This window comes from Syngnathoides biaculeatus, chromosome 5 (genome assembly GCF_019802595.1).
Source record: "Syngnathoides biaculeatus isolate LvHL_M chromosome 5, ASM1980259v1, whole genome shotgun sequence".
Lineage (NCBI taxonomy): Eukaryota > Metazoa > Chordata > Actinopteri > Syngnathiformes > Syngnathidae > Syngnathoides > Syngnathoides biaculeatus.
Window position 1 is genome coordinate 16,633,703 of NC_084644.1, and position 27,586 is coordinate 16,661,288.

General features: G+C 40.5%; 1 protein-coding gene across 6 annotated transcripts in view; it reads right to left on the reverse strand.

Moving 5' to 3' along the window:
* The window catches only part of cep192 (centrosomal protein 192), a 122,370-nt gene that overhangs the window by 26,731 nt on the left and 68,053 nt on the right, over positions 1-27,586 (reverse strand). For 5 of the 6 annotated variants that reach the window (XR_009794871.1, XR_009794870.1, XM_061818969.1 and 2 more), the window contains exons 24-40: positions 23,912-24,587; positions 23,597-23,785; positions 23,373-23,521; positions 22,924-23,154; positions 22,650-22,775; positions 18,961-19,101; positions 18,797-18,860; positions 12,883-13,022; positions 9,536-9,628; positions 9,241-9,359; positions 7,267-7,455; positions 7,057-7,147; positions 6,660-6,839; positions 6,286-6,546; positions 6,058-6,179; positions 2,944-3,053; positions 1,199-1,361 (exon numbers count right to left, since the gene is read on the reverse strand). Coding sequence is in view for 4 of the 6 variants with exons in the window: in XM_061818969.1 (XP_061674953.1) it covers positions 1,199-1,361; positions 2,944-3,053; positions 6,058-6,179; positions 6,286-6,546; positions 6,660-6,839; positions 7,057-7,147; positions 7,267-7,455; positions 9,241-9,359; positions 9,536-9,628; positions 12,883-13,022; positions 18,797-18,860; positions 18,961-19,101; positions 22,650-22,775; positions 22,924-23,154; positions 23,373-23,521; positions 23,597-23,785; positions 23,912-24,587 (3,044 nt within the window). In the remaining 2 variants the exon portion in view is untranslated. The remainder of the gene's footprint in view (positions 1-1,198; positions 1,362-2,943; positions 3,054-6,057; positions 6,180-6,285; positions 6,547-6,659; positions 6,840-7,056; positions 7,148-7,266; positions 7,456-9,240; positions 9,360-9,535; positions 9,629-12,882; positions 13,023-18,796; positions 18,861-18,960; positions 19,102-22,649; positions 22,776-22,923; positions 23,155-23,372; positions 23,522-23,596; positions 23,786-23,911; positions 24,588-27,586) is intronic. The other variant, XM_061818970.1, reaches the window with a different exon arrangement.

The window sequence follows — 27,586 nt, forward strand, 5'->3', positions numbered from 1 at the left end:
TGAAAGCTACACTCAACAAGCTTGTTTGTCAATATTGTATACAAACTAACCCATTACCGCGGAGCAAATTAACAATCGATGGTGTAGCGCCAGAGAAAAGGAGGCGGAGGCTCGGACACAGGAACAAAACTTGTTTTATTGGCAGACATCAAAACACTACTTGCATAACGGGGGGAACCCTGTGAACTCGTCACTCCGGAAGAGCAAAAACAAAAACAGTCCGTGCGGAACCCTGCACCCCAACTCGAGGTCCCGCGGGTGAATTATGTAAACACCACAATGGTACCGGTTTTAAAACCGGTTAATCGTTTTTTTTTTGCTACAGCGGTTCGGTTAAAACCGGTTATTCAAGTAAGCGTTTTTTTCCGATCCCTAGTGCGCATGCACTACTAGTACCACTGCCTGAAGTTGATGCTTCACTATCTTGATATTTTAGAAACAGATTCATACCAACGGAAGATGAGAGAGTCTTCACCAAATCAGCGTGTCTCCTGTTTTTCCGGTGCGACTCCAGCGCTTTGACGCCCATCTTTTCAAGCTGGTAACTCTGCTTGCATAGATGGCAGTAAAACATTTGCCGATCTTTTGGATCTCGACGAACCCAGCTCCCAAACTCCTTATTTCAACCCAAGCTTCTTGAAAAATGCACTTCCCCGTGATACAAGTTGGATCGATGAAAGAACTAGACTTAGTGAAATGCCTACTCACGGAAACAAACAGAATATCGATAAGCTGGTGACTCGTCAACACTGTGACTTCCGTTGACAATTTCGGGCTGTTTTGGACGCCAGACGAATCGCTATTTTTTTTTTTTTAAATAAAAGATTAATTTATTTCTTAGGGAGAATTTTGGCGGTAGAGGTCCTCCCTTTGATTTTTTTTTTTTTTTTAATTTAAGGCCTTTTTAGGGGCTTGACTGGTTTTCGGGGATTTTAAGGACTTTTAGGAGCCCCGAAATGCACCTTCGAAAATTTAGGGGTTTTTAGGGACTTTTAGTGCCGCGTGCGAACCCTGTAATTACTTCTTTCAGCTACTATTGTTTGGCTAGTTAAACCCCAAAATTGGAATAATACATATTGAATGATTGACTGAAGTAACTAACTTCCACTCTATAACTGAGTTTGTTTCATATTTAGATTTACACTGGCTTGGTAAATTCACTGTGAATGTGAAACCTGACTTCTTTAATGTGTATTACCTTTCTTTTGGCAATTCTTTTATATTCGAGGTCAGCATCATCTCAGGACTGTTGCTCTGCTCATACTTCTTGCTGTATGTGCTTCCTAATAATGACACTGCCATTTTATTGATGTGTCCGTAGAAAATGTAGGCCTCATTTGGTCGCTGAGGGAGGTCAAAAGCTATGAGAAAGTAAAAGAAAAGTTTGACAGAGCTCACAAGTGTGTCGACACACACACAGACACACACACACACACGCGTAACCTTGACTTAATTAAACTTTGGATCTACAGACAAAATAGTGTCCATTTGGAACTCAAAATGCCCTCTTTGTAACAGACAAAATGTGCTAGTTCCAGAATTGCCCGCTGTTGTTTACTGGCACAATCTATTGGCAGAGACTGGTTCTTGTAATTCCAAGTTGTGCCACTGTTGTCACAGATATAAAGACTAGATACGGCTAACAGATGTGCCTACGTGGCCGTAGACATCAACAGTGTCTCCCTTATACTTCACTAGTAAAATGTAAGCTTGTTCAGTTTCATTTACTTGCACCAGACAACAAGTCAAGGCATATACAAATTTAGAAGTCCTATACAGACCCTTTTCAAAAACAATATCATGGAAAATTTCCTTTCCATAATTTGATTAAAAAAGACCTTTCAGGGCCCACAATTTTCCAAAAAAAAAAAAAAATAGAACTGACAGCAATCAAAGAAATATGAGCAGTTTTCAAAGTATCATATTGTGATTGATTTAATGTGATCCTAATTTCTTTTTGAAAACCAAATCCGAGAAGTAAATAGTGATTTCTTCAACAGTATTCAAATTTATTACATTCATGATTTTGTGGGTTTTCAGAATTAGCTTTAAAAGGAGGAATTCGTTCAAAATACACATGTACAATAAACCCTCCAATGTAAAGTAATACATATAATAAAATAGTCTGCCCACGCCTGCTGTATATTCTCTACATCGAAACCAACTCCTCAAAGCATCAAACAAATATTCGCGGTCACATAATGGAATTATTGTTCATCGTTAGTGCAACACCCCCTCTCAAACATGTCAAAGCCGGCTGTGTGTATTCTGGCTCAAGCGCACAGACTTCAACATTGTACATCATGCTATTTTTGTTTCGTTTGTAATTATTTTTCCACAACAATCGGCCACAAAATGCCAGATAGTGGACGTTCTCTGTACGGTGAAATGTATCCACGAGCAATGGTACGTCAGAACAGCAAGCACTGCAGGCACGGCAAATGCTGATTGGCTGTCAGTTTTCCAGTTGGGCTCATTGGAATATCTGAGCAAGAGAGGTATTTCGACAATACTTTTCCAATTTAGAGATGTTCCTTGATGAAATTTGTGGATAACTCTGGCATGAAAAGAAACACTGAACCCTCATCTAACTGTTAATGTGTGCTCCCATTCCTATTAGTTTGGACAAAGTGTTCCTTTAATGACCAAGTATGTAACAACACACAAGGAATTTGTCTACGGCAGTCGGTCCCACCTTGGTACAACATTCAGACGAAAAACAAAAAGTAACAAGAACAAAGAACGAGCATTCTTTTAATGAACTATTCCTTATAAGAGTCACAGATGTGCAGAGATTAAGTAAAAATAAATACTTTAAATTGTTCAAATTGTGGCCCGTAGATCTAAAATCTATCCAAGTTTAACATTTGAATGGAATTGTTAAAAATTTCCATGATATTTTGTTCTTTGTATGTTTTTGCTATTCCTTGTGAGATGTCTTACGCTCTGCAACAAGCTCCTCTCCTGGGAACTTGTCATTGAAATCAATGATTTTCAGCAAACTGTTTTCAGCAAGAACTTTCTGCCCAGCATCTGGTTTGGTTTGAAGAAGTCTGAAACAGAAACAGGAAAACTGAGTCAAAAAAGATGTATCTGTCCAAAAAGTACACAATTGGAAATGTGAAACTACTTTCTTATAAGAAAAAAAATAGTATTAGAAATAAAATTCTTCACAAATGCCGACAGGAATGTTTGTTACAATGTACCGCTAGCTTGTTCCCACTATCGGCAATTACGCTGAACTAAACTTTCACCATTTCATTACATTGCGGGTATAGACCGTTCATGTTTAGTTATTCCTTGACAGGCCACTGCATTGAACTTTTCTTCAGATAAAGTTTGCCAGATGAAGAATTTTTATTGATGAAAAATTTTAAATAGTTTTATGTCATGTTCTACTAATATCAGTTGAAATTTTAGTTTTCCATTTTATTTATTTTATTTTTAATTTACAGTTGATATATTAATCCAGTAAGTTATTATAAGATCTTGAGATTCCATCCCTAATCACACCCGCAACTTTATCTGCAAGCATGACTGACCTGACCACACCCATACATTTTTCACTCTCTAGGCACTCTGGTTTCCTCCCACATCCCCCAAAAATTAATTGGACACTCTAAATTGCCTTGAGGTGTGATCGTTAGTGTGGCTGTTTGTCTCAATGTGCCCTGCAATTGGCTAGCTACCAGTTCAGGGTCTACCCGGCTCCTGCCCGTTGACACCTGGGATAGGCTCCAGCACTCCAGCGACATTTGGTAGGATAAACGGCTAAGAAAATGGATGGAGATCTTCTTTTCCTTTCGGCTTGCCCCGTTAGGGGTCGCCACAGCGTCATCTTTTTCCATCTAAGGCTATCTCGTGCATCTTCCTCTATAACACCCACTGTCCTCTTTTGCTTGGCAGTTCTATCCTCAGCACCGGTCTACCAATACAGTCACTCTCTTGCCTCTGGATATGTCCAAATCATCGAAGTCTGCTCTTTTAAATCTTGTCTCCAAAACATCCAACTTTGGCTGTCACTCTAATTAGCTCATTTCTAATCCTATCCAACCTGCTAACTCTAAGCGAGAACCTCAACATCTTCATTTTTCCACCTCCTGTTCTGCTTCCTGTTGTCTCTTCAGTGCCACCGTCTCTCATCCATTTGTCATGGCCGGCCTCACCACTGTTTTATAAACTTTGCCCTTCATCCTAGCGGATACTCTTCTGTCACAACACTCCAGACACCTTCCGCCACCTGTTCCAACCTGCTTGGACACGTTTCTTCCCTTCCTTACCTTACTCACTATTGCTCTGGATTGTTGACCCCAAGTATTTGAAGTCATCTCTGACCTGAATCACCCTTACATGCTGCACATCCTTTCCATCCCGATCCCTTTAACTGGGCAATATGTAGATATCCTTCTTGTTGGAGTTCTTACTGATGATTTTAGAAAAATGTTGCTGTCTCGCTCTAAGTCTTGGGTAAGATTACAAAGACACTGTCTGTAGAGGTCATAGTCAATTTGGAGTTTAGTTTTTCTCCACTCCTGTTCTGCTTTCCTACACTTTCAATTAGAGACTTTTGGTGTTATAGTGCTCCTCCACAGTGTCTAGGTCACCTCTAGTGAAAATTTTCAGGTTCATCAACTTGCTCACCATTCCCAATTTGTGGCAACTGTGCATAGCTTTTGCGTAGCTTTCCACGCACATCAAGAAAGGTTGCTGCACGGACAAAGATACAGACTTCATCTCTTGGAATTTGGCCCATTTTAATAACCTGCTCTGGTGAGGTACACGCCATTCCTCACGGCTCCACATACTACCTATGTCCACCGCCTTCTCAATTGATTTTGCAACATGATTGAAAGTATCATTTTGGTCCCATTCTTCCAAGCAGACACTTCCACGGTCACCATTGTTGTTGCTTTGTTCTTTGTGATGCAAAGTAAAAACGGCAAACAGAAATGACCAAAATATGGTAAAGAAACTCCACGCTGTCGTCCTAGCCAATACCGGCTGTAGTGAAACCTGTAACTTGGAGAAGAACTGCAGTAGATTTTCAAAACTGCACACGTGGGTTGCGCTTGAGTATCAAGGCAAACTACACGTGGGGGAGTCTCAGTGAGTCGTGTAGTCCTGGTCTGATTCCTCACCTTTCTAAGGATCATTGAGACCCCACGAGTTATCTTGCATGGGGCTCCATTCTCATTGAGATTGACCATCATGTTTAGCTTCTTCCATTTTGTAATGATTGCTCCAACAGTGGACCTTTTTTCACCAAACAGCTTGGCAATTTCTTCATAGCCCTTTCCAGCTTTGTGGAGTTGTACAATTTTATCTCTGGTATATTTGGACAGCTCTTTGGTCTTGGCCATGTTACAAGTTTGAGTCTAACTGATTGTATGGGGTGGACAGGTGTCTTTACGCAGCTAAGGACCTCACACAGGATAATACATGGAGTGGAGGTGGAATTTTAAAGGCGGACTAACAGGTCTTTGAGGGTCAAAATTCTACCTAATAGACAGGTGTTCGAATACTTATTTGCAGCTGAATCACACAAATAAATCATTAAAAAAAATCATGCATTGTGATTTCTGGATTTTTCTTTTTAGTTTCTCTCACAGTGGACATGCACCTGCGATAAAAATTTCAGACCACTCCTTGATTTCTAAGTGGGAGAACTTGCAATATAGCACGCACGCACCCCGCCCCACACACACACACACACAGACACCCCAATTACTTAATGGTTTTTAAGAAAGATATTCATATAGTACATCTTTAGCGCACACCTTTTAATGCACTTACAGGAAATGTGTTAATACATTTTGGTACCTCAACAGTGGTAGAAGTTGAGCTGACTTATAGGACTGATATTACGTTTAGCTTGGAACGCTCATACAGAATTTATGAATTATTTGATCATCTCAGTGCGGGCAAGTTCACTTTTTGCAGGACTAACGCAAGATAAGTTTAGGTGTCTATTTTTACCATTTCATATGACAGCTAATAACTATTTCAACAGTACAGCAAAGTAAATTCAAGTAAAAATCAAGCTGTGGCAGGGCTCACCTCCTGTACTGCTGCCGCGAGACCTCATCTCCACAAAACAGAACAATAGTAGCCAGCAGAGGTCTCTCTGATTGACACAGAGTTAGCTCTCTATGGGTAGACTTGATGAGCACTGTGATTGCCTGGGGAAAAAAAACAAACAAAAAAAAAAAAACAGTACAGCACAGTTACGATTCACATTATTTTCCCTACCCCAGAGTCCCAAGCATCTGATGTACTCTCTCCTACCTCTTGTGTCCTTTCTTTGAGAACAAACTGTGATGGTGCTAAGCTGATGATAAAAGGCTCCATAACTGACTGAGTCATTACATCCGAGAAGGCTACAGCTTTAATGAAAGCCGCTCTGGAACCAGTGTTTCTTACACACAGGCATAACTTGCTAACATGATTAATGGCAATGTCTGACACTATCACCACATAACCATCCGCCTGCTTTCGCTGGTCCTCCATAATTATATTGCTGGTGCCACCGTAGCCTGAGAGGGGAATCTGAGCAAAGAGTTACACAATGTGACCATAACGCAAGTCTCACAAGAGTAAAGGACTGATCATCAAATATTCAAAACATGGAAAATGGACAAGGACAAAGACTGCATTCTCACAGTGAATTTGACCCCTGGTTGTGATGGCCGGACTGCAGACTGTTTGATCTCCAACTTGGCTAACATGCACGCAACCCTTGTCGGCGCAAATAGCAGGTGGACAGTCACGTCCTCTTGTGGGCGAATGGACAGCTCTCTGTGCCGGGTCAAACGCTCCGCTGGACTGAACAAACTCTGCAGCTGAGAAAGAGTCTTAAATTTAAATGATTCCAATAAATTTGACATTTATGCAGACATCGTTGGGCATGATTTACTGGTAATCAGAACCCAAGTGGGAGGCACTAAATTGTGGTTTCATTCATGAATTGGGTGCTATTAGTTGGCGTGTTGCACATTTCAAACAAGATATTGTAGACAAAAAGACAATATTAAGATACGAAACAATTTGTAAATTTACCTGAAAACAGTCCTGGTCTTGACCACGAATGAGTAACCGAAGCTGCTGAGTTGCATTGGATGAATTGTTTCTTAGAACCAGCTTCTGCTGACTGAAAAATAAGTATTGGTTTATTATGTTTATTAAATTTTGGAAATGATTATCGCTCTGATTATCAATTATTCAATTTTGAGTTATCACATATTTTAAATTCAACATAAAGCTGCTCACACTGCTCGCCCCAAGGAGACACCTCCCCAGGCCACAAACTGCTTGTTAGATAGAATCGGCGGAACATCACTGCCCAGACAAGAACCAAGGACAGGAGCAGCGCAGGTGACAGACTCTTCTGAGACAACCTCTCCATTCAGTTTTACTTCATACTGGGGGCCTGACGGCAGCACCAAGATAGTAAGAAGGCTGCAATAGAAAAAGCTGGCATTGAGGAATAGAAACCTCTTCAAATAATGTCTTTAAAATGGCAGTTGTGTTTACATATACAGTAAGTACAGGAAGTATACAGACCCCCTTAAATTATTCTCTTATATTGCAGCCATTTGGTGAACTCCATCCATCCATTTTCTTAGCTGCTTATCCTCACAAGGGTTGCGACAGCGCTGGAGCCTATACCAGCAGTCAACGAACAGGAGCCAGGGTTGCCAGCCAATCGATAAGCGAAGAAATAATTGACACGAAACTTGTTTCTTTAGTTTTTACATGTTTAGCACCAAAAAACGGAGCGACATCTTCAAACATACACTAGCATTGCCTGCAAGCTATTTAAAAAGGCACCAGGAGCAACACTGACTTCAGTTGTACTTTATTCACGTATTTAACAATGTAAACAGTGAGTTTGGTTGTACTTAATTTAAATCTTTAATGCACGTACCCCCATTATTTTTTATTTAATCCTTATCCACAAATCCATCAAAGTCCTTCTCTTCTGTATCCAAAATTAACAGCTGAAGTTCTCCATCAAAAATGGCAGATTCCCTCGTCATTGCCTGCCTTACTGCCGTGCAGCTCCTCAGATATGATGCCAGCTTTTCGAACAACAGTGGAAGCAGGCACGTTAGCCCAAGCATCCTCAATCAATTCACAAATTGCAGTGTAATTCGCGCTGGCTCTCAGTCTTAATAAAGCTATGTTCGCCATTAGTCATCCATCGTTCCCATGTTGGTCACAACTTCACTTTGTACGGATTTACACCGATATCCAGAGGTTGAAGCTGTTTGGTCAAGCCTCCCGGAAAAATTTTCTGCGCTTGTTTTTTTCCATAGCAGTTTGTTCGTTCTTTGATCATTCATCCTTTGCTCAAGTTGATCGTCCAACTCGGGCTACCTCGCCTTGTTTGCACAGAAACTCTGCTTCGTCTTCTTGACTTGGTGAAGCTTGTTTTCCTGCTTCCTCAACACGAGCACCATGCATTCATTGATCTTGAATTCTCTCATGGCTGCTTGATTCTCATGTTTCTCTCCATAACTGATAGTTTGCAGTTTAAACTGTGCTTCCTAACAATGTCTCTTCGTTGGTGCCGTTTTTGGGGTTCTTAACCAAAACAATGTTTAGCACAAAACAAATACCGGCGTTAAATATCTTCTGAGGGGCGTGCCTTTAGAATCCTTTCCCACGCCCACACTTCCCACTGTAACGTCGGCATACTGTCCACTGTAGCTCTATATAAGGACCATGTCAGCAGGAAGTGCTCACAGTCAGTTAAAGATTTTGAACGCCACTGCACACATAAGGCACTCCGCATCATAATGCGCCCCGTCCATTTTGGAGAAAATGTAAGACTTTTAAGTGTCCCTTATAGTCGTGAAAATACTGTAATGTTTCTTTGTAGTAGGTTGAAAATGGCTGTCCACACCAACGTTCACCATTCAACCTGACAGAACTGGAGAGGATCAAGGAGGAAAGGCAGAGGATCCCCATATACAAATGTGAAAAACTTACTGCATCATTCCCCAAAGCACTCATGGCCGTATTAGTCTAAAAGGGTGCTTCTACTAAATACTGAGCAAAGGGTCTGAATACTTGTGGCTCTGTGATATTTCAGTTTTTTGATAAGTTTCGATTCAGTTTGTTTTCCCCGTCAATATGGGGTGCTCTGTGTACATTAATGAGGGGGAAAAAATGCAATGGCTGCAATACAAGTGAAAATTTTGAGGCTTTCTGAATACTTACCGTATACACTATGTATACCTTGCTTTGGATTTCTTGGAATCCTGCGCCTTAAATGAAACCACTATGCTTTGCTCCTCTCCCACTGTGAGGAACAGTTCATCAGGTGTCACTGAGAAACAGTCTTCAGCACCATTGCACTATTAAAAAGAGAAAGATGAGAGAAAGCGGGCTCATACAAAGCCCATCAAAAAGAATATGCCTTAAATGTTGGAAAGGGTAATCACAAAAAAAAAAAATATTTTACACAAAGCAGCACAGAATGTTAGAGGCTTATCCAAAGCTTTGTTCCAATAAGAAGTGAAAGACTAATTACCTTGAGTTTCATCCACACATCAATATTTCCTGCATTCTTTAACGGTAGTGTTGCTTGACAAGATTTAGCCACTGGAACACGAAGGCAGACAGTCTAACAAAACAACACCAATACCACTCCATCAGTAAAGCAAAATTACAATTATCCTAAGTAAAACCACTGGCAATGGACTCTTAATTCACTGTGAATACACAGCACTTACTAATATCAAATTGATAATGAGACCGAATCTTGTTCAGTGACAAGCCTCAAATGTATTTTTGCATTTTAAAAAAATTGTCAGATGATGCAAAACAAAATTTTGAGAAGGGTCAAGTAAATTTATGAGCTGCTGAAGCTCTAGCGTACAAATAGCATTTTGTTTGTCAAGTCGAGACCCAAACAATCAATGTAACTCTCTGGTTAAATGACTATCAGAAGTGCCAATCAACTTGAATTAACTCGTTCAATCTTCATTACAGCAATACATTATACCATTGAACAGTGAAATCTATAATTCACTAGGGTAAATGACCTTTTCACTGTGATTGAGCTTTATATGTTTTTACTGCATGCATTACATTGAACACTAACAGTCAGTGGTACCCAACTTTTTTGCCTTTTGTACACCTTGAACCATTTGTGTTCCATTTGTATTGATGATGATTCTCCAAAAGTAGAATTTATGGAACTGGTTACCAATTTGAAAAGAATTGTATTTAAAGTGCAACTGACACCCAAATACACATTTTAAAATAGATATTGTGATGAAAATTACGTATAATATTCATTTCAATATCCATACAGAAAAAAAAAATGAGCAAGAGTGTGACAATAGGCAAACTTGCAGAAGTCCCACTCGACATCCCAGTGGCAGGCACATTGTCTGTGATGGCATGTGACATCTTGTGCAGGCATCACATTGGTGCAGTCGCCACTGAAAACACGCTGTGCCATCTGCTATGGGAGGTGAAAAAGAGCTTTTCGGATTTTTCTGACGCCCCTTCTGAGACTGAAGCTCTTTTTAAAGAACATCTCAGAATCAAGTGAAGTGACTGGAGCCATATCACCCAATAGTTTTGACCCATATTTAGATGATATGCGGATCACTTCAAACTAACAACAGACACCACGACAGACTGACGAGGAGCCCGATGAATGTTCAAAATGACAGGAATATAATTGTTCAAATTCCTCTTTTACAAGTTATGTGTATGTAGCGTACTCAGGAGGACCCATGTTGGGTGAGTAACTACTTCAGGAGTGCCCAGATACCAGTGGCGGGGAAAGCTCATTTCTCCTGCACACACGCGTCCAAACCACGTCCCTGCCCGATCCACCTCCACGTCAGGCGGCTAACGGCAATATGACGCGGATCTATTGTCATGTTCTGAGAGAAGTATGACGTCATCGGACAGGGACAGAGCTTTATATTAATACTGCTGCTTTCGGACAAGTACACGGACACCATCGATATGAGGCGGTTCTTTTGTTACGTTCTGAGAGAAGGATAACGTCATCGGACACAGACAGAGCTTTTTATTAATACTGCTGCTTTCAGACATGTAGAATGACTTCCTGGAACATTCACTGAAAATAACATTTGTTTGAGTTTGGTGACTATACGTCGATTTTCTAGTTAGCTCGTGTTACACGCTAATAAACTGTCTTTGTACTTCTATGTTGCCAATGTTTTATCTTGTATTTTCTGTGATTAAATTGTCTTAAACACAATACATGTTACATTTTGCTGGTTTGACCAAGGGGATTTATTCTAAATTATCACATAACCTATGCTATAAACTGAGACAAATTAGTCTCCCAAAACTATTATTTATTAATAGCTCTATATACACCTACCTATCATTTAGAACCCACAAAGCTCTTGTCCTTTGCATCTGTGAAACCAAATTTTCACGACGAAACAGGTCTTTTGGAATCGTGTGAAATGTGAATCGATCTTCCCGAGTGTTCGAGCAAAATCCGGCAATACAACGAGCTGGTATTTTGGCTGACACGCAGAAAAAAACCCAGCTAATATCTTGCCGATAAAACTGGTATAAATAGACGAACCCACCAGTGTGGGTGTCTGCAAAAAACGCCACTTCCTGGTTCTTCTCTAGCACAAAAGCCTCGAGAGAAGCAAAAATCCAAAAACGGCAAAATTTTGATGTACTGTGAAATAACGGATGAGTCTATTCCGACTGATTTTTTTTTTTTTTTTTTTTTTTTATCAACAACGTACTAAAAAAAAATGTACGTGTCAGTAGCCCTTTAATCTTCTAAATTTCCACTTTTAATTCACAGGAATTGTGTTCTTTTAACTCAAAGAAAGCATAGAATATGCTACCTTAAGGGGTGTAACGATTCAATTTGCATCACAAGTCATGGTTGCTGATTTGAGTCGAGGACAATTTTGTTAATTTACAACAATACAATCTGAAACGATTCAGTCACTTCAGCCAAAAATGTATACAGTGTGACTGAAATAAATCTGAATGAATGCCATTTATTGTCATACGAAAAGGTACAATAAAATTGGAGCTTCTCCTGTCAATGCATACATAAAAGCAACGTAAAAAGAAAAAAAGAAAAGTGTAAGAAAAGTCTAAAATGCAATGCATAAAAAGTAATGTTCAAGATGTTTAAATCAGCGTGCCTTTGCATTAATAGCTTGGCGAGAGGAAAGATGAGAGTTACGGGTGGTGATGATCTCGGGAAAAAAAAAAATTTCCTCAATCTGTTGCTTGCTTTTCTGCTTCGAAACCGCCTTCCAGATGGCAGGAGCTCAAACACTTGATAACCGGGATATGTAGTGTCTTTAATAATATTCTTAGCTTTCTCACCGAGAGGAATATATTGTATGTCTGCCAAGGAGAATAAGGGCAGCCAACGATGTTTTGTGCTGGTTTGATTGTCCTATGAAGCCTTCCTCTGTTTGCCTCAGTGCAGCTCCCGTACAAAATGGAAAAACACACAGCGCAGTGAAAAAGTATTTCTGATTTAATTTTTATTTTTTGGATATCACACACAGGTTTCAAATGCTCAGACCAAATTTTTATATTTCGACAAGATGGTTGTCCAATCAGTTTTAGTAATATATACTGTAGACTACCGCACGATTTGTCACTTTAACCTGCTCCCTTTGCACAATTGTCAAATAATTGTCAAACCAGAATCTCGAATAAGTGCTTTGTAAACTCTTTTATCCAGCTCATGTGGCTATATATTACTCAATCTACGACCATTGTAGGGATAAGTGGCTTGGAAAACAGATGGATGATACCTTTGTTTTTGCTACACAAAGAAAAAGAGGAAGTGATGCACAGGAATTTCATTAGCAACACCCATCAACATGACTATGGTACCTGGAGATCCTTTGGAGCATGGACTCTCACGGTTCCAGACCTAGCTCTGATGGGAACACTTTTGATAACATGGCTGGCACCAGGAGAGTCGACTTCTATGTCTATGCGAGCACTGTACTCTTCAGCCGGACCCAAATCCTCTGAAAAACATACCAAAAAAAAATAAATAAAATTGTAACACAGCAGGCTCCCTAACCCTTCTTTAGATCTCAACAAAGTGTAAAATAAACTTTTTACACCATTAGAGAATGAAAACTACACTATATTCCAAATTACAAGGCAAATTGTATTTTTTTTCAGATTTTCCTAAAACATCATTGCAAGGAATATTTATAAACTATTCCAGATTAATTGGAATATTTTTAAACAAACCTCCCAATGATGATTTTTTTTGGGGGGAGGAGGGATTACATTTGCTATTTAAAATTATGTCTTTCTGGAAATTCTATAAGTTTTAAAAGCTCTGAAAATGGTTGATTTTGAGTCATTAGGGGGTCATAATTATCCATCAAAAAAAAAAAAAAAAGTGCCTTCTTGTTTGTACAAAGGTAGTGGCATCATGGAATCCCATGCAACGCGCATGGCCGATCTAATTGCTAACCTAACGATCTACTGACAAATTCACTGCCACTATCTACCGCTCATTTAAAATTTTGAAAGGAGTTACCCTTAAAGCAATGTTTGTTCATACGCAATCTAACTGTTTGCTGCCTTTTTGTATGTACATATACAATGTAGGCAATTTGATGTATTGTATCTGTGCATTGTATGTATGGATGGATGAAAGCAAGCTTTTCTGTAGTGATCTGTATTTTTGTTCACTTGGTTTTGTAGAGATGTTATGAGATGTGCCGAGCCTTTGAAGTTTGTGATGAGTAATGAGTAAGCATTTCCACAAAGTATGTATCGACGCATGATTCATTCAGGGGTGGGGCCGGGAATGGTGACATCCGAAGGCTCACTCCCTGGTTGGACCACGTGACGGACTCAGGAAGTTGTTTGCTGGTTAACCACATTTCAAGTATAAGCCAAGCCAAAAGGCAATGGAGTCGACCCGCACATCTTCTGTTCAATTTGGTTAGTTATTTGCTAGTGTTTAAACATGGAACAAATGACGAAAAGAATGTTAGTCGCTCTTTCCAAGTACTTTGACTTGATCCATTTTCAATATCGTGAATTAAGACTTTCTTTCTCTCTAAGGAAAAAAATGTGGCATCACCTACCAGGGGTGGGCAACCTGTCACAAATAAAGAGCCACAATTTCTAACTGTGTCATGGCAGAGATCATATACACAAAGCTCAACCGACATGCCTAGATAGATTTAAAAATAGAGTTCTGAAAACTAAATATATTATTCACTTCAATGTATATCCGAAAAAAAATGAGCAGAGAGCATGTCATTCATGCGTAAAGTTGCAGAAGTCTCACTCGACATCCCAGTGGCAGCCATATTGCCTGCAACGTCAATTACAGATGTCATACTGGGACAGTCGTCATTAAGACGCTGTGCCCCCTGTTATGGGAGACGAACAGAGATCTTTGGATTTTTCCGACGCCACTTCTGACATGGAAGCTCTTTTCAAAGAAGAGAACATCTCACAATCAAGTTAAGTGACCGGGATAATATTACACTATCGTTTCGAGCCAAATTTAGATATGTGAATCCCTTCGAACTAACAACAGACTCTCCGACAGTATGTTTGTACTCAGGAGGACCCATGCCAGGCAAAGTAACTACTTCGGGGTGCCCAGATACCGGTGGGCGCTGGGGAGGGGAGCTCCTTTCCTCCTGCACGCGGCCAAACCACATCGCTGCCCGATCCACCTCTGCAGTGGTGATGAACAACACTGGCCCCAGCAGAGGCAATGAATGCCAGCCCCGGGGGAGGCAATGAACAACGCCGGCCCCAGCGGTGCTGATGAACACATCGGCCCGCGCACATCGACAAATTTAGCACCCATGACTTACGGACTTTATTAATGATTTATTATTATTTATTTATTATTTATTTATGACACCGATCTTTAGTTATGTTCTGAGAGGAGAATTACGTCGTCCCCTCCACCATCCCTACTGTGAAGCATGGGGGTGGTAGCATCATGCCTTGGGGGTGTTTTTCTGCAGATGGGACAGGATGCTAGCAGTGTACTGAGGAGAGGATGACCGTGGCCATGTATTGAGAGATTTTGGGGAACAACCTCTTTCCCTCAGTCAGAGCATTAAAGATGGGTCTTTCAACATGACAATGACAAGACGCACACATCCAGGAAAACCAAGGAGTGGCTCCGAAAGAAGCATATCAAGGTTGTGGTGTTGCCTAGCCAGTTTCCAGATCTTTGGAGGGAGCTGAAACGGTGTTTCTCAGCGACAGCCCAGAAAACCGTCTGATCTAGAGATCTGTGTGGAGGTGTCGGCCAAAATCCCTCCTGCAGTGTATGAAAAACTGGTGGACTACAGGAAACATCTTTTTTTAGTCTCTCTCTCTCTCTCTCTCTCTCTCTCTCTCTCTCATATAGCAGGGTGTTCAAATACTTATTTTCTTCACTGTAACTGACAAAGAAATGAGCCGCAGCTGTTAAGCAAATTGTCAAAGAGCTGACAGTCTCAAAAAAAGGCAGTAAAACAACAGCGTGACATGGGCAAGCTACCTCATTAAATAGTTTACTCACAGGTTCAAAGACGAACACGATCATTCCTGTGCTGTACAAATTCAGACATAGCAGCATAAAAAGTCAATTGCGGTCACTGGTCCATGGTAGGTGGGAGCAATTCGTTCATCTTTCTGCTTAGTCTGAAATGCAGCGTTGACTTTTTTTTCCCCCCCAAAGAATTTATTTTTGCCAACATCCTTGCCATCATCTTGTTTGTTTAACAAATCACAAGCCATAAGTGTATTTTCCCCATTTCCTGCACCTTAAATTATATCTAGCATTGATGACATAAGCACGTTGTAGTCGCCATTACTCATCCGAACTTCGGAATTAACTTTCGTGCCATGAACAGGCAGATAATGTATATACAAATTGTATCAAACAGAAGCTAACAGTGACCATTTTTTTCCCCTCAAAGTCCTCGAAATATCTGAGTATTCGTTGCAGCCCTAGCTAGTGCATCACTTCTCTCCCAACAAAGGACCCATGATCACGTGATTGAAGTATTTGATACCTGAAAAACATCTGCAGACACACCCACAGATCGGGAACCTCAATAAATGTCTTGATTATTGACGATTTTAAAACTTGATTTCATATTCAGATTTTTTTCCTATGCATTCAATCATTGGCTTGGCTAACCTTACTTCTTCAGTGTGCTGAATATAAAAAAAATTTTGTTTAGTGCCACTTTAGGAAAATTGGCTTTTTAATATTTTGAGCAGTAGTAAAATGTCTTGAGTTCCCGCCTGCCAAGCTGGTGTGAAATTAAAAAAAAAAAATTAAAAAAAAATAAAAAAATAAAAAAAAACAAGTAAACATGTTAGTTTACTTCTGAAATGTGTGTTAGCAAGCAAGCAACAACTTCCACCCCACTGTTTATAAAACATTTGGGCTACTTAACATCCGTCAGGATGGATTTGTGCACGAAGCATGTCACCCAAGCACTTAAGCCACTCTGCCCTTGCTTTTTCCTTTTTCAACTCACTTGTTTCCCCAACTTCTCATGTGTATGACACAGTTTGCAGATGAGAATAATCTTTTAAGTCCCTCCAAAGTCAAAACATTTCTTGTAAACTTGACACACCACATAGTATGAAGCTGGACACTTCTTTTCCTTTCACCTTGTCCCGTTAGGGGTCGCCACAGTGTCATCTTTTTCCATGTAAGCCTATCTCATGCATCTTCCTCTCTAACCCCCACTGTGATCATGTCCTCTCTAAAAAACATCCAAACCTTTCTTTGGTCTTCCTCTTGCTGTTTTGCTCGGCAGCTCCATCCTCAGCAGCCTTCTACCAATATAGTCACTCTCGCCTTTGAACATGTCCAAACCATCTAGGTCTGCTCTCTCTAACCTTGTCTCCAAAACATCCAACTTTGGCTGTCCTTCTAATGAGGTCAGTTCTAATCCTATCCAACCTGCTCATTCCAAGCAAGAACCTCAGCATCTTCATTTATGCTACCTCCAGTTCTGCTCCCTGTTGTTTCTTCAGTGCCACCGTCTCTAATCCGTACATCTTGGCCGGCCTCATCATTGTTTTGTAAACTTCGCCCTTCATCCTAGCGGAGACTCTTCTGTCGCATAGAACACCAGACACCTTCCGACAACTGTTCCACCCTGCTTGGACCCATTTCCTCACTTCCTTACCACACTCTCCATTACTCTGTATTGTTGACCCCATGTATTTGAAGTCATCCACCCTCACTATCTCTTCTCCCTGGAGCTTCACTCTTCCTCCTCTGCCCCTCACATTCATGCATATCTAGTCTTTTACTTTGGCTAATCTTCATTCCTCTCATTTCCAGTGCGTGCCTCCATCTTTCCAATTGTTCCTCCGCCTGCACCCTGCTTTCAACTGCAGATCTCAATATCATCTGCAAACATCATAGTCCAAGGGGATTCCAGTCTAACCTCAACTGTCAGCCTATCCATTTCTACCGCAAACAGGAAGGGGCTCAGTGCGGATCCCTAATCCAGTCCCACCTCCACTTTAAATTCTTCTGACACACCAATGGCACATCTCACCGCTGTTCTGCTGCCCCCATACATGTCCTGTACTATTCTAACATATTTCTCCGCCACACCAGACTTGCGCATGCACTACCACAGTTTCTCTCACGATACTCTGTCATAGGCTTTCTCTAGGTCTACAAAGATACAATGCAGCTCCTTCTGACCTTCTCTGTACTTTTCCACGAGCATCCTCAGGGCAAATAATGCAACTGTGGTCCTCTTTCCAGGAATGAAACCAGACTGTTGCTCGCAGATACTTCTGTCCTGAGTCTAGCCTCCACTACTCTTTCCCATAACTTAATTGTGTGACTCATCATCTTAATTCCTCTCTCGTTTCCCTAGCTCTGAACATTGCCTTTGTTCTTAAAAATGGGGACTAGCACACTTTTCCTCCATTCTTCTGGCATCTTCTCTCCCGCTAGTATTCTAATGAATAAGTTGGTCAAAAACTCCACAGCCACCTCTCCAAATTGCTTCCATACCTCCACTGGTATGTCAGCAAGACCAATTGTCTTTCCATTTTTCTGTTCAGTGCCTTTCTAACTTCCCCCTTACTAATAGGATGGATATATTTGAATGAATTGAAATTTTAAAAAGTATTTGAAATCAGGCTTAAATGTAATCAAGATCAGACGTGGGTTCAAAATCCCAACATAAATTTACCAAGATATTTTTGGGGAAGTGGTACCTGCTGACAAGCCAAACTCTGTGCCCTGACTGAACAGATCAGCATGCTCTTTGAAAACACACTCCTTGCAGAGCACCCGGTTCTCCAAATTCTCCCGTAAAGAAAAGAGATGAGGCACATTTCAAGTTTTCTTTTCAGGGTATTCTGTCACAGCTGGTTTTATAATCTGTTATAGTAATCATTAAAATTCTGTACTGTATTATGAGAAATTTTCTTAGAGAAAAACTGAATGTGTGGGGTTTGAGTTTCCTTAACTCTGAGACCCAAAAGCGGGGTCTGTCGTTTCACCATTGTACAACTGTTTAGAGCATACGTATGGATTGAGCTCTGCTTAATTTTACCAAGGCTCCCGTACACAAGTCCAGTTTGATAAATCACAAACTTTGCGTATGAATGTTCAAATACGTGCTTTGCATTCTTGATAAATGAGGCCCTTTAAGTTATTTTAAATTATGAAAAGAATAGACTTATCTAAATAACATTTTAAAAATGACCATATTACATTGTCACACACAGAGCCATAAAGTACACCTTAAAATAATGAACTCAGACATGGTACCTGAAGAGGTTGCGTATTTTTGCAGGGCCTTGAAGTTAACCCAAACCATAAAACACTCGGGATTCTAGAAAAAAAAAAGAAAAAAAAAAAAAAGAAAATTGCATTCCATCTATACTCAATTCAGAAGTGCTGACAAAGGCTGAACAGATAAAATCAAGACTAACCTCTCCGTAGCTGGAATGCATCACATGATTCACCATAGAAGTTACCAACGGTGGGGGCATTTGACCTGCTGATTGTGTGGCCTCCGATGTTACGGAAACTTGCTGTTTGGACAACGTGAAGCAACGCCATGCGTTGGCCTTCTTAAATAATTCAAGAAGAATGTGTGGTTAGCCATTTGTTTTGATTCAATAGTTTTTATGTATGATTTGATTTTGATAAATTGTGTTTTATGGTAAAAGTGTATTTTTTCTGTACACTGACTCATCACCCTGGAATCACATAGCTGCCACTGGAGGAGACGGTACCCCTGCAGCTAATGAAGTGTGTGCATGTACTATAACGTCTAACGTAGAATGCGCCCGCATGTATAAAACACGCCCAAATTTGGCCTAAAAATTCTGGAAAACTCTTGTATAATTTATTTTTACAATGCCTGATAATGGTCCAATCCATATGATTAAAATATGAAGTATTATCTGTATTCTGTTAGTTTTTCAAAAAATATAGTACTTTGCTTAAAGTACTGTATTTGAACAATACTTTTTATTTACTTGCTTTTATTTTCAAATTCACAGCCGTACTTTGATTTAGTAAATGAGAAAACATACACTTGCATTCATATCCTTGATTGCCCAGGAAGAATTAGTGAGCTGTGTACAATTCTTCAAAGAAAACATGAGGGACTAGTGAAAATATTTTAATAGGATTCCAATGAGAGTCACTGATGGTGTAATGATACACACGTCTGACATTGGTGTGGGCAGCGTGGGATCGATTCCCGCTCAGTGTTTGGGTTGATATGTGCCCTACAACTGACTGCTGACCAGTTAATGGTGTAAAAGTGGGCTGGGATAAGCTCCAGCAGTCCCGCAACCGTTGTGAGGATTAGCGGCTGATAAAAAAAAAAAAAAACTTTAAATCTGCTTGTGTAAGTAAACTTATGAGTACAATTGTACATAAATGCAGTCATATGTACCAGTCATAATGAAATGAAACTTGAGGAACACTATTTTTTTTAAAATAACTTCTAGCTAGGATGCTAGGGTGAAAATGTACAACTTTTTCATAACCTCTTGGGCAGGGATGGTCAACCAGTCAGAGATGAAGAGCCACATTATACACATCAAAGAGCCATAGCATACACATGGATAGCATTCCCTCCTTACACACATACCTTTGCTCAACCTGATTTATTGTAAATGTCACACACCAACATGATAAGAAAACAACTTTGGCAGAGTACCAAGACCACAGGCCAGTAATTTAAAAAACATTTAAATTGTCTCTTCTTTCTCACACAAACTCAGTTCAACCCAGTCTTGTCTTGTTTGGCACAATTCTCATCTAATGCAACACTGAAATACTCACATGATTAGAGGTCTGAGTGCAACTGTGAATCAGTAGCCATGTTAATGTCCGATTTTCTCTGTTAAATAGTGTGGCGGGACAATTGAAGGTCTGATACCATTTGTTTAAAATTTTGGTTTTCAGGACAAGATTGACACTGAAGTTTTATTTATTTTTTTTTTAAAGGAATAATCCGCTGAACAATGACAAGCCTTAATCTGAAAGGTCATGTCATATGTACTGGACCTTGAAAATATGAGGTTAATCAGATAACATTTAATGGTGTTTTTATCGGCAATTACGAATTTTCATGAGCGCCGCCATTTTGGCGAGTCACACGACTTAAAAAACATGAGGTGACGTCTCACGTGCGCCTCCTCTACCCAAACACAATCACAAACAGCCCTGATTTCTCGAATTTATCCTAATCTGCTGAAGAAATAGCATTGGTTTATCAGGAAGACAGGAATACATCCATACAGATTTGAACCTGTGGCTGTAAATAATGGTAAATATTTGGATGGATTTTCGGACCAGAACGGAGTCTGACTCGCGAACGAACCATAGGCGCAGAACGGTCGAACACAGATTGTGTCAAACAATAATTATGTAAAGTTTAGACAAAGGTCGTTCAAAGAAAAAAAATGAGTACCAAAGTTTTCAACAAGAATGGACAACCTTTGTGGAGAGGGAGGTTTCTGCTGTGTGTTTAAAATCACAGATGGGGAGTATGCCAAAGCATTCGTACTTGACGTTGCCAATCAACATTTTCCCAACTTCGCATGAAGACAAGATAATCAAACGAATAAAAGACATGCCTTTGGCGGCAAGAACTGCTCTCCATCGTGCCATCATGATGGCAAATCAAAGTGAAATACGGTCACAATGAACAGATGGAAGTCTCAATGCGTGCAGGATGTATGAAAGTATTACAGTACTTTTGTCATCATTGGTTAGCAACATAATAATGTTATTTAAAATAATTCAGAGACGTATTGTACTCTAAAAGTGTTGAAAGCTGAATGATGCTCTCAAACAGTTTTAACGTTAATGTTATGTTGCCTCCTATATTTAAAATACAGAATTAGCTTTTTGTGGACTGTATTGTCTGTGCTTTCATCCCCGTTCAGGCTGTGCCAAAGTGGAATTTTAACATTATACACCATCTCATCCTGTATTTTCTACTTTGGCTTCAGACCAGACCTTTTTAACTCAAAGAGAAAATCTCATCTACTTTGACCACTTTTTCTTCTATTATACACATACCCCGACATTCATTAAAGCAACAGCACTTTTTTTTTTCTTACTTTTACCATTATCAATAGTAAACACAAGCAGCATGTATAACTCTCTTTGCTCTACGTTGCCCAGACTGTGTTGCTAACTGGTGGAGTTTGTAATTATGTAATTTAAGAGTCAGAGGGGGGCGGAGTCAAGTAAACTAGCAGGAGATATCAAAAAATACATATATATAAGATATAAAATACATCTGCTTTTCTGTGAGATTTTTCAAAGTGACTAACTTGTGATTGGGAAGTTTAGTCCCTTTTGGAAATTCCAGGTCGATGTTAGCGTAGAGTGAGAGGAAGTGAAGATTTGAAGCTGTGAAATGCAACAGATGTCTGACAGAAAACCCAACCTTTCCTGCTGTGGTCACATGACTGTGATCGGGAGATACAGGGGAGAAGTATTCTCCGTGTCAAGGTTGGCAAGTCTTCCTTCACTCGTTTCACAAGTGAGCTTGGTGGTGGGAACAGTAAAGGCTTTCCCAATTGCCATCACTCACACACACACACACACACACACACACACACACACACACACACACACACACACACACACACACACACACACACACACACACACACACACACACACACACAACACACACACACACACCACACACACCACACACACACACACACACCACACACACACACACACACACACACACACACACACACACACTTCGTTGTCACGATACCAAAACAGCAGTAATAAACTCAAGCAAAGCACGCACCCAAATAGGGAAATAAACGCAAGCAACACTCGCTCGCAACTACCATAATGAACTGTGCCTTCACAAGAGCCACACAAAAGGAGAAAATGAGCCGCAGGCTGGCCATCCCTGCTCTAGGGGGTGGTAACAGATTGGAATGAAAGTGTACAGTTTTTTTGTAACCTCTACATAGTAGCATACATATAAAATGTTTCCACTATACGGATGTATAATACACATTATTTACTTGCCAATTTTTTTTTTTATTTGGGGAGGGGAGAAAATGTGCAATATACATGACAAATTACTTAAGTAATACTCATGTATTGTGAGTTGACTTACAGCACTGATGACTAGTCTGATGGGTACTGTGGCTCGGGTCGTATTAAGAATTTTGAGAAGAAGGGATTTGGAACTGCCCCCTGGCATATCTCCAAAATCCAAGCATCCAGAATTACCTACTTCAACCTAAGGAACAATAGGAACGTTGTTTTGTATACTGTAAAAGCCATCACGTTGAGGAGCATAATCTTAATATTGCAGCATGGGTTCGTACTGATGCGTTAACGTTTTGACAATGTCGAAGGTGAAATATATTTCACTATATTTAGCTTACCTCCACTGAAGGATTTTCCGCAATGGCAACCAGCATCACCTTTCTGGCAAAAATATTGGCCCTGTCGGCCACTTCTCTGTTGGTAGGTGTAGGCCAAGAACAAACACTGAGGACACACTGGTAAACACCAGCCTTCGGAGGAATGAACAACACCTTCTGTTCTTCTGCACTTTTGGGGCCAATGACCGTCTTGCTCTTAACGATCAGCCATTGGTAAGGCAAATTAACCACCTAAAGTGATCGGGGGAAAGGACATGACGACTGCATGAAGGTTGTTTTATCAATTTACAAAATTCAGTAATTGGAATCTGTGTACACTGATTTGTATCACTATGAAGAGGTTTGAGGTTGTCCGAATAAAGGTCCTGAACTCAAATATGATCGAAATAAGAATGTACTTTGATTTGCGCACAAGATCACTAAAAAAACCAAAAAAAAAAAGAATCTACCTTTTCTCCATCAATGGACAAACTTGTAACTGTTATTGACACTTGTTGCCATCTCTCAGAGGGATTGAAGATGCTTAGGGAGGTCTGTGAAGCAATTCCCACACAACAGGCATGAGGAAACTGCAGCTCCTCAGGTACCACAACTTGAACTGAAGATGAAATAAATACATCAAATATTGTCTGTTGTAACCTATGTGAGTAGTTAAACTAAAATGAATCTTCACCTCTCAGCTCATCAAGAGAACTTATCACCATTGATTCATCACCATATTGGTTGTAGAGTTTTGCAAGCACAGCCATGTCCTGATGGCTCTGAGTGGATCTTGAAAGGTGATCAGAGACAGAACTAGCTATCCCCAAAGGTTGTGCTATTGGATGGATGTGCCTTACTCTTGAGTCATCATTGGCCACATCTATGAAAACAAATTGATAAATAAAAACAAAGACATGATAGTCTTAAGAGTGCAAGAGGAGCGTATTAAATAAGGAAATAATTTTTAAATACATCATTTCTAAAATTTAAAAAAAAACAAACATGCCTGAAGAAGACACACTGTAGAGACCGGTTCCAGTTGCTCCCACCGGATAGATGCTAGGATTTAATGGAGCATTAGGTCCAAAAATCTGATGGGCGAGTTGGGAGTCAACAAGGGGGCGAGCCAAGACTGACTGCATATCTCCTTGGTGCGGGACGTCAATCAAGCCAGGATGCGGAGACTTAAATTTGATCGGCCTATAGTGTATTCCCCCTGATAAGTAAGATTGAGGTATGCCAAGCTCACCAGAAAATAATGATGGGACAGAGCTGGCAGCTGCCCACTGTTCAGATGTATGAGGAGCTGCTGTTGAGACAGTTTGTGGAATGTGTGAATTACTGATATAGCCCAAATCAAACTTTGTGAGCTGCTTTGCACCAGACTCAGCTTTGTTGTTACAGTTCCTGGAGTTTGCTGAAAGACTATCAATTTTATCACCAGCAAAACTACATTCACGCTGGCTGCGGGCACAGGCCAGATTAGAGCCATCACCTGTGGTCTCTTGGTTTTTACTCTGTTGTGCTGGTAGCTGTTCCAGACTTTTAGAGTGCTTTGGCTGTACTTTATCAAGGCTTTTGGAATGGCTGCATGTATTCTCATTGGAGTGCGGCCCTTGTTCCACAGGGGGAGTTGGACTGAATCTGATGATTGTAGTGCTAAGCGCCATTGTACAGTCACTCTGTGAAAAGAAAAAACAGTTTATAACATTCAACATGAAAAATGTTGAAGAAAGTGTTACAATTTTTTTTTTTGCCTGGTAGCTCCATCCTCATCACCCTTCTACCAAGATACTCACTCTCTCGCCTCTAGACATGTCCAAACCATCATCGAATCTCGCCTCCAAAATATCCAAGTTTGGCTATACCTCTATTGAGCTCATTTCTAATTAGGGATCGAAAAAAAACGCTTACTTTCATAACCGGTTTTAACCGAACAGCTGTAGCAAAAAAAACGATTAACCGGTTTTAAAACCGGTACCATTGTGGTGTTTTGATGTCTGCCAATAAAACAAGTTTTGTTCCTGTGTCCGACACTCCGCCTCCGACTCCTTTTCTCTGGCGCTACACCATCGAGCGTTAATTTGCTCCGCGGTAATGGGGTAGTTTGTATACAATATTGACAAACAAGCTTGTTGAATGTGGCTTTCAACAACGCACTCATGGAAGTTAAATTTTTATTTTTTTTATAAAAATGTTTTAATGTTAACATTCTTCTTTCGGACTTTCAGAAAGGGCATGAAAGTATACCGACCGTTTCCTCAATGCCATGTTTGATGTTTCTTTGATTTAACTGAATGTTCTTTTGAGTCCAACTTTACTCTAACAGCGAAACTTGAAAAAAGTGGAAATGATGATGAAAAAAATAGCGCAATGTGGAGTACCGGAACCGGAAGAAATGATCGGAAATTAACAGATTTCGAAAGTTTGATTCCGGTTTTGGTTTTAAAAAAAACGAAAACCAGTTATAACCGGTTATTTGTAACCGGTTGCGATCCCTATTTCTAATCCTATCCAAGCTGCTCAGTACTAGAGAGAACCTCAACATCTTCATTCCTGCCACCTCCAGTTCTGCTTCCCGTTGTCTCTTCAGTGCCATCGTCTCTAATCCACACATCATGGCTGGCCCTCACCACTGTTTTGTAAACTTTACCCATCAACCTTGCTCAGATTCTTGTCACATAACACACTAGACAAATTTCGCCAGCTGTTCCAACCTGCTTAGACCCGTTTCTTCACTTCCTTAACATACTCACCATTGCTCTGGATTGTTGACCACAAGTATTTGAAGTCATCCACCCATGCTCTCTCTTCTCACTGGAGCCTCACTCTTCCCCCTCGGCCCATCTCATTCACGCACATATATTCTGTTTTACTTCGGCAAACCTTCATTCCTCTCCTTTCCAGTGCATGTCTCCATCTTTCTAATTGTTCCTCCACCTGATCGCTGCGTTCACTGCATATCACACTGTCATCTGCAAACATCATAGTCCAAGGGAATTCCAGTCTAACCTCATCTGTCAACCTATCCATTACCACTGCAAACAGGAAGGGGCTCAAAGCTGATCCCTGATGCAGTCCCACCTCCACCTTAAATTCTTCTGTCACACCTTACCAATGTTCTGCTACCCTCATACATGTCCTGTACGATTCTGACATATTTCTCCGTCACACCCTGACTTGCGTATGCAGTACCACAGTTCCTCTCTTGGTATTCTGTCATAAGAGCTCTCTAGATCCAGAAAGACAATGTAGCTGCTTCTGACCTCTGTACTTTATCACTAGCATCCTCAAGGCAATCTGTGGTAATTTCTCTTGGCATGGAACCATACTGTTGTTCACAGTTACTTACTTTTGTCCTGAGTCTAGCATCCACTACTCTTTCCCATAACTTCATTGTGTGGCTCATCAACTTTATTCCTCTATAATTCTCACAGCTCTGAACATCGCCTTTGTTCTTAAAAATGGGAACTAGCACACTTTTCCTCCATTGTTCAAACATCTTCTCACCCGCTAGCATTCTATTGACTAACTTGGTAAAAAATTCCACAGCCATCTCTCCAAATTACTTCCATACCTCCACAGGTATGTCATCAGGACCATCTACCTTTCTATTTTTCATCTTCTTTAGTACCTTTCTAACTTCCCCCTTACTAATCGGCACTTCCTGGTCCTTCACACTTGCCTCTTCTACTCTTCTCTCATTTTCTTCATTAACCAACTTCACAAAGTATTCTTTCCCTTTATTTAGCACAATACTGTCAACACATTTCCATCTCTATCGTTAATCACCCTTAGCTGCTGCACATCCTTCCCATCTCTAGCCCTCTGTCCGGCCAACCAGTAGAGATCCTTTCCTCCTTTTCCATCCAACCTGGTGTGCACGTCATGAAATGCCTCGTTTAGCCTTGGCCTCCTCTACCTTTGCCCTATGCCACATCCCAATATATTCCTTTCGGCTCCCAGTCCTCTCAGTGTCCCACTTCTTCTTTGCTAATTTTTTTCTTTGTATGACTTCCTAGATTTTGGGGTTCCACAACCAAGTCTCCTTCTCCCCTTTCCTACCAGAAGAAACACCAAGTACTCTCCTGCCTGTCTCTTTGATCACCTTGGCTGCAGTAGTCCAGTCTTCTGGGAGCTCCTTTCCACTGAGAGCCTGTCTCACCATTTTCCGAAGGCCGCATAATGTTCTTCCTTTCTCAGCTTCCACCACACAGTTCTCTGCATTACCCTTGTCTTCTTAATCTTCTTAACCACTACCTAAGTCATCTTACACATCACCATCCTATGCTGATGAGCTACACTTTCTCTTACCACTCCCTTACAGTCAGTAACCTCCTTCAGATTACATGATCTGCACAAAATATAATCCACCTGCGTGCTTTTACCTCCGCCCTTGTAGATCACTGTATGTTCATCCCTCTTCTGGAAAAAAAGTGTTCACTACTACTATTTCCATCCTTTTTGCAAAATCCACCACCGTCTGTCCCTCAAAGTTCCTTTCCGGGATGCCGTACTTACCCATTACTTCTTTGTCACCCCTGTTTCCTTCACCAACATGTCCATTACAATCTGCACAAATCACAATTCTTTGTCTGGGATGCTCAGAACTACTTAATCTAGTTCCTTACAGAATTTCTCTTTCAATTCTAGGTCACATCCTACCTGTGGGGCATTGCCG